The 8,316-nt window shown below is 34.8% G+C and overlaps 1 protein-coding gene across 1 annotated transcript; it reads left to right on the top strand.

Moving 5' to 3' along the window:
- Positions 1 to 301: 301 nt before the first annotated feature.
- Positions 302 to 3,595, top strand: LOC125178245. The gene is made up of 3 exons (XM_047881543.1): positions 302 to 588; positions 1,925 to 2,066; positions 2,948 to 3,595. The coding sequence occupies exons 1-3, from the start codon at positions 496 to 498 to the stop codon at positions 3,469 to 3,471; spliced, it is 759 nt and encodes a 252-aa protein (XP_047737499.1). The 5' UTR covers positions 302 to 495; the 3' UTR covers positions 3,472 to 3,595.
- Positions 3,596 to 8,316: the final 4,721 nt, after the last annotated feature.

The following is an 8,316-nucleotide window of genomic DNA, read 5'->3' as shown; positions in this document are numbered from 1 at the left end:
TTGACAGCATTGTTTTAATCACTTGGCTCAAGGGATTTGCCCAACAATTATTATGCTACGTGGTTTAAAACTCCAGCACTCGTTTATGTCTTTCTTTAATCAATGTTTGGCCTTGTTACAGCTGCTGCTATAGCGACGTCGAGGCAGACCTCCGCTTCTAGAAGACTCCACCTGCGGCAGGAAATAATTGGGACGTTGAAGAAGTTTCAAATGAAGACAAAAATGGTCCGATCTGGCAATTCAATTTAAAAGATTAAATAGTTGATCATAAAATGAACATTCCGTTCTAATTATTTTAACTAAATGTCCCGACAAAGAAGAAGATCGAAAGATTGTTCGCATAACATGGATCTAACCATATCTATTCCATCAATAACCGTCCGTTGTATTTACCCCATCAATTAGACGCTATTCACGTTCAGTCTTAGGAAGCGAACTCAAGGCATCAGTGATAATTAAATACATAAATACACCAGAGAACACCGAAACACAGAGATGGAAGTCAATAAATATTGCCATAACTTCCTGATGTTGCTGGTTGTACTCGGGCGCGTGACAGGAAGCCAAGTCTCCGGCTACTTTAGTAAAGTGAGTTTTTATTCAAGCTTGAATGAATATCCTGAAAATCTTGAAGTGAGCGTCAGGTTAAAAACAAATTCTGTATTCACTGACCGATTTTTCTAAAACTTCGTGCACATGTAGAACACTGATAAAAACTATGTAGAACACTAATAAAAACTTTTTGTTCGTATAAATTTTTTTCAGAAATGAAGATAAACGTGAAATGCATAGAAAACCGAAAAAGAGGGACATTTATAAATTCCTCGTTTGTTTTACGAGTATCGATTCGCAATGCAAATATCAAGTGAAATTAGAGGTCATTTTCCTTGTTTTTAGCGGAATTTTCCTTATTATTACAACACTTCTCTTTAACTTCACTTCCTGTTGTTTGTTTGCTTGTTTGTTTGTATGTCTGATACAAATCTTATAATAAATATTTATCACACTTCTACCTCTTTAATCGATCTGAAATTTTGCAAACATGTGTAAAGTTGGAGACAGTGCATGAATCAATTGACAGAATTAAAAAATGTTGAAAATCAAACAAAATTTTTAATATTAAACAAAATTGAATGAACAATTTTGTTTGCTACAAATCTTATGATCGATACTTAACACTTCTACCTGTCAAATCGATCTGAAATTTTGCACACTTGCGTAAAGTCGGAGACAATACATTAATCAATTGACAGAATAAATAATTTTGAAAATATTATTTTTTATATATTAAAATTTAAAAAATTATTTTATTTATGTATTAAAAAATTTAAAAATAATTTCTTTTTATATGATAATAAAATTAGAACTTCATTGAACATGTGTAACATCGGAGACACTGGATTCTTTGGGAGTTTGTCTTTAAAAAGAAATTTTTAAATGCATATTATCTAACTCAACCCTTCCACCCACTCTACTCTACTTTTTACAATATATAATCCAAACAACTGATATCTATGGCCGCTAGATATTCTCCTAATAAATCGAAGGATATTTCTGTCAATGTTATAGCACGACAATTGACTGTGAAGATAGATTTTAAATGAGATACAAAATTTAAATTTAAATTGTTCCGGAAAGCCAAATAAGTGAAAAGGTTCATAAATAAAAAGTAAAGGCTACAGAATTTGTTTGATAATATATCCTCAGCTTTCCCTTCACCCTACTTCTCGTATTGAGGATACCATCATGCACCGTATGACATTGGGCTTAGCTCCTTAACGATCAATTCTCGGAGCCTTAAAATGAGTCTAGAAACGGAAAAGTATCCTCTTTTTCCGCTAATTACAGTGAATTGAGAATCCAAATTATTCACCAATTTATGCTATTTGTCCAATCACGTTTCTAATTGATGATCATTTACCAGATTCGTGGCAATGTCGTCGACAAGAAGAACTGCTTCCTCAAGGTTCTCGCTTTGTCTGAGTTACAGAGCCAACGGCCACTTATGCCTTGCGGCCTCTTTTGCCAGCAGACAGCCAACTGTCGTTTCTTCTGCACTCTGAAAAGTATGTTACTTATTTCTTTATTTTCACCAGTGAATTAGTTTAAATAATTATTGCTTAGACGATATACTTCATACACTTGGTACATGAGGCATTAATCGTACTAAAAAAATTAATGCAGACTGCAGACTAGATGCACTCCTAAAATTGCTTAGTTGTCTGAGATCATATTTTTAGTCTTTCTTCATGTACTATAAAAATCTTGAACCCTAATAAGTGGTATGAAGGGAATTGTTGGATATTGCGATAATTCTACCGAAATCATCACTCTCAGATGTTACTTGTTTGTTACAGGCTGCGTAGGCTATATTTCTCTCAAAGATTTCCTTCATTTCTGATCAGAAGTCGTTATTGGCTGTGAACTACTATATCATTTCTGCACAACGAGATAAATATCGTCTTCCGTATTATTATAGCAAACCCGTGTTATGAGTTATGCGCGAATTGCCAAAATTACCCGAGTTACGACAAAGAGTTTAATTTTTATATATGAATGTCCGAATTGTCAACGAAATGATGAATACATTTGAAAAGATTTTTTCAGAGGAAATACAGCAAAAGTTTTGTATTGTCTATAATTTATTCGATTGACTTACAAAGATACCAACTATTTAGTGCTGCGGTGGGTAGTATTTGAAAACTAGAATTGTTTGCTAATGTTTTCTCTTAACAAAATCGCGTTTTATGCCATGTTTACCACACAACAGATTTGTACTTTGTTTCTATTTATTAATGGCCAGAACAAAGAGGAGTTATTAAATGAACATGGAAATTTACTCTTCAGAACGAATTGAGGGTATACAAGTACAAGACGCTTGTTTCGTTGCAGTTTATTTTGTTTTGCCCATCCAACTTATAATTGCAATCATTTACACCGTTAACAGGCACGGGGCAGTGCGCCCTGTACAGTTCCTTCGTGGCCGTGCGGTGGCAGGGTGATGCTCCGTCTTCAAGCACCACAACTTACGACGCTTGTTACACCTCTTGGGGAGACCCTCGTGACATCGTGAAGACAAACTCGCCCTTCAGTTACTCCTCCGTCTACGCCGCACTCTACGAAACCGGCGGTACCGATGGATATGCTTGCAGCGCTGGCCGGAGCTACTTCCTGTCTAACAATCTGCCATTCAGCTTCTCACAAATTGACATGGAACAGATAACACGCGTTAAGGCAGTTATCTTTGCTACCTCATTTGCCTCATACAACATTGTAGTGGATGTGTTTCTCAGCAACACAAGTGATTATTCCATCGGTCAGAAAATTGGGCGCGTACCAGACAACCCGCCTCCTGTGTCGACGATAACTGTCGACACCAACACAAGCGTGGCAGGACAGTTTATCACGTTTGTCTCGGCTCCTGCTGTTTTCTATGGCTACGGCGAGGTGCAAGTTATTCCACTGCCTTGAATCTTTTCTGCCCGGTACACGGAGGGAGGGCAAAATGAATAAGAAATTTTATTAGTCACTCTACGCACAATTATTACGTAAACTGACCTCCGATTTTTTGCCGTTATTGAAACTGCTTATCAAATGATTTGAAAGAAGAAATTTGGCTTAGCTTTAAAAATTAAAAAATTTATTGCTCTTCTAAAAACGCACATTGGAATAAAATCATTAAAAATGGATCTAGGAACCAATTAATTATATTTTTTCCCAAAATTTTTTGCACTTACGGATAAAAATTCCCAAAAATTTGTGGGCAGAAAAGTTATGGGTGCAATACACGCACTTATGGGTAAAAATTTCTCATGATTTTTTGGAACTTCTGGGGGAAATTTATGTCATTTGGTGACATTTGAAGACAATTTAAATAAATCGCCGTTGAGTACGTTGATTGCATCGATTCAAATGATATATCATTTTATTTTCAATATCCGCAAATTACGCTCAAATGCAGAATTTTTTCAATTTTTTACATCATTTCTCTTTAACTTCTCTTCTTGTTGTTTGTTTGTTTATCTGTTACAAATCTCATAATCGAAATTTAGCACACTTCTACCTCTCCAATCGATCTGAAATTTTGCACACTTGCGTAAAGTTGGAGAAAATGCATGAATCAATTGGCAGAATAAATAATTTTGTAAACTAAATTTTTTTCAATGTAAAAAAATTAATAAAATAATTTTGTCCGCTGCAAATAATATAATCAATATTTTTCACACTTCTATCTGTCCATTAGATTTGAAATTTTGCACACTAGCGTGAAGTCGTAGACAATGCATGAATCAACTGACATAATAAATACGTTTGAAAGTTTAATTTTTTTATATATTGAAAAAAAAAAGAAAATTAATTTTTCAATATGTGAAAATAAAATTAGAAACTCATTGTACTTGTGTAACATCGGAGACACTGGATTCTTTAGAAGCGTTGTAGTTATAAAGTTAATTTTTAAACGCATATTGTTTGGGAATCCAGTGAATGGAATTGAAAATTTACTTATGCACGCAGCTTCAATGGAATGTAGTTATACGCTTTTGTAACATGCAGAGCTCGCATGACACTTGGCCAGGGGCTATTGAGTCTTGTCAGATTAATGTTCTTCTGGCAGCACTGTAGCCCTATTTTGCCTAACTGACATTGGTCTTGACTTTTTAACGTGAAATACGTTGTAGGAGACAATTTCACTTGCTTAGGATAAGTGTGTCACTGGGAGTAATTTAAATGCATGCTTCAAGGAGAACATAGAATGTTGTGCATGCAAATTATGATTCTTCTTTCAATAATCGTGAGTAGAAAGGCATCATTCATTTTACAGGATGTAAATAAGCATCAACATTGAATTCGCCTCAGCATTCTCAACACCTAACTTGAGAAATACTTTGTTAGTAATGAGAAATCATGACACTTCCTTAAAGCTGTTGGAAACATTTTCCTTATCAGAGGCCGACCACGTTCGAGATGGAATGGGCCTGAATGCTGAACGCCAAATGGGAATCGTAGTTTGCGTATGAACGACCATGAGGGATCAAAGTGGAGTGATAGATGAGCGAATAAGAGGTCAAATGCGGATGAAGGGAATGGAGGTGAATACTTCCTACCGTTGGCCTCGAAATTGGCAACAACTGTTGCTCAAACACAGCTTTCGTGCTAATTTCTCATGCTAGTTAAATATTTTCTTCGTATATAAAACTTTAAAAGTCTTGGGCCAGATTACCACACGTCAGCGAAATGGAGCACCTATCAATTTCGGTGGTTTATAACATTGGAGACAGAAGTTTAGATTTGTACTGTCACTTTACAGTCCGATTAATTTGCACCGGCGCAACACATTTACATCCATGATCAAAATTGCGGTCGTATGTAGGAACTCAACCACTTTGTTTAGACAATTAAAATTAGAGGATATTGTAATTTTTTACCTATAATTGCAGTGTTGTTTGAATTAACATTATTTGTAGTTGTAATTTTCGCTCTAGGTGTGCGTTTTAGTTATAACTATAACTATGCACCTGGTAGGTTGATCTTTTTAATGCTCGGCGAACACATTTGGGAGCTAAATTAAGAGTGGCCTCAGCTCCGGATTCAATGAAGTCTTGAGCCCATTAAAGGGCTTAATTAGATGGCAAAAGATGGATGAAAAAAAGACATAACAGATCCTGGAACGAGAGCAATACGGAGGCTGACCACCATGACCATGAAAAAAGCATGCCCTTGAATGCTGAAGCAACATATAGAAATCGTACCACATATTTCTCCCAAGTTCGATTGTTCATAGCAAATATGGCTATCTGTTAAGGAATTAAATTTACGGATTGTTGATTCATAGATTTAAGGCTTTATTTAGGCTTACGACCATATACAAGGTTTTTCGATTTTCATTGGCTTAAGCATGTTGAGATAAGCTAGTACGGTAATTTTAGGTAGTCATTTGAATTTATAGTGATTTGCTGCTTACATTATCCACAGCTACCGGATTTGGGGAGGATACCGAGCTATGACATTCGTCATACATTTTTGATGCGACGCACATCGCATATTTCATCGCTCAATAAACTATCCTTCTACCAATCCAATTTTTAATCCCTAATAAGTTTTTCAAGACTATCGAACATACTAAACAAAAGTGTATTTTTTCGAATTAATGTTTTATTATTTAGTTCAAGAGACTCAACGCGAAGGAATATTAGCGTAATACCTCATTATATTGACACAGAAAACGAAGATATAGAAGTTAGTTCAATATTTCGTGTATTGTGTGTATGCATTTGTGAGCACTGTTGAAAACATCTCTGTTAAATATCGGCGCAGGCAATTCTCACGATTGATCTCATATAAATGTTTGGGCCGATTACAAGTACACGTTATACAATACATAAACATACACGACCATACAGATGTTTGAGCCGAGCACAAGACGTGTCTCTGCTGAAGAGCACAGACGCTCTTCAGCAGGAAAGAGTGGGCAAGATTTTCCCGCTAATAATTAAAACTTTCAATTCTAGCTTGGAAATTTCAATTGAATCATCTCTCATTATTTCATTTTAAGTCGTATGTAAAGCGTCGTTATCAGATCTAACGTTTAGGTAGGGGCTCGATTTAGCTATATTGGTGAGTTCATTCCTTTAATGGTGAATTTACTGACACACATTAATGGTGTTACATGTCACATTATTAATCTTAATTAGTCACCGTTTTCTGTCATCGCAGCCGCAGGATTTCTATTAAATTTTCGTGTTCGCTGTTTCACTATTATTACGATTGTGTGAATTGGGCTGTTATTCTGTATTTATATTCCCGCTCTGTAATTATGCATACTATGGTATTCTAGCACGATCACTTGGTCCAAGCACTTACAGGAATTACTTAATAGAGTTATTTAATCGAACAAATCACTAGTACACAATCAATTTTATTCTAGAACGTGGTGTCTTGATTTAACAGTGACCTTTACTTTTTCTATTGTTAAAACATCAAGTCCTATTACTATCCTTTCCATTTTCCCGTCTAGATTACCTACTTTTTCTGATTACTTTTACATTCTAAATTTATCAGCTTGGCAATTTTTACTAAGACGCACCGTAATCCTCGGGTTGTGAAATTTGTATCCATCCATATATTCAGGTGATAACTTGTTGCATAGATTTATCTCACTAAATGTTATAGAGAGAATCAATCTGTCAATTATTGAATGAATTATTTCCCTGCCTTACTTTATGCCACGAGGTTGAGCACCTCTCAATTTCGTTAGTTTACAACATTGGGAGAGAAGTTTGCACTTGTACTGTCACTCTTCAGTCTGAGTTCATTTACACGTGCACAACACATTTACATTCATATAATCATATGATATTCATTCATATAATATAATTGATTGATTAATTGATATAATTGTATTATATCAATTAATTTTATATCAGTAAATTATTAATTTTTTATCAATTATTAAAAATTAATTATCTTATATCAATAAATTGTATATATTAATTGATATAATTGTTTATTATAATTCATTCATAAAATAATCAAAATGGTGGTCGTATGATGGAAGTCAACCACTTTATTTAGAAAATTAAAATTACAGGATATTGTAATGTTTTAACTATAATTGCAGTGTTGTTTGATTTAGCATTATTTGTAGTTGTAAGTTCCGCTCTAGGTGTGCGTTTTTAGGTATAACTATAGCAATGCACCTGGCAGGTTGATATTTTTAATGCTTGGCGAACACGTATGCGAGCTAAATCGAGAGTGGCCTCAGCTCTGGATTCAATGATGTCTTAACTGAGCCCACTAAAAAGTTTAATTAGATGGCAAAAGTTGGATAAAAAGAAGACGTGGGTGATCCTGGAACGAAAGCAATTCAGAGCCTGACCTTCATGACCATGAAAATAAGATGTTCTCGAATGCCGAAGCAACGTAGAAATCGCACCAAATATTTCTACCAAGTTCGATTGTTCACAGCATATATGGCGATCGAACCTAACAAACAAAACATTCAATATGAAAAACATTCATTAACATTCAATTCAATAGACTAAAGAGACAACGCGAAATAATATCAGCGTAATATCTATATATATATAATTTCTCAACTAATGTAATTTAGAGGCATTGAAACGTCATTCCTGAATCATTCCCATGACTTCCTACTGCCTTTTCCTTGCAATCTGATGTTATTTATTTGCATTCGAATACTGAATTTATTTCCGCTATGTAATTATGCATACTATGGTATTCTAGCCAGATTACCTAATCGAATCACTTAATAGAGTTATTTAATCGAACAAATCACTAGTATAATCAATTTTATTC

Source organism: Hyalella azteca, unplaced genomic scaffold (assembly GCF_000764305.2).
Source record: "Hyalella azteca isolate HAZT.00-mixed unplaced genomic scaffold, Hazt_2.0.2 contig1110, whole genome shotgun sequence".
Lineage (NCBI taxonomy): Eukaryota > Metazoa > Arthropoda > Malacostraca > Amphipoda > Hyalellidae > Hyalella > Hyalella azteca.
Note: the sequence above shows the minus strand (reverse complement) of the source record. Positions and strands in the feature narration are given on the sequence as shown.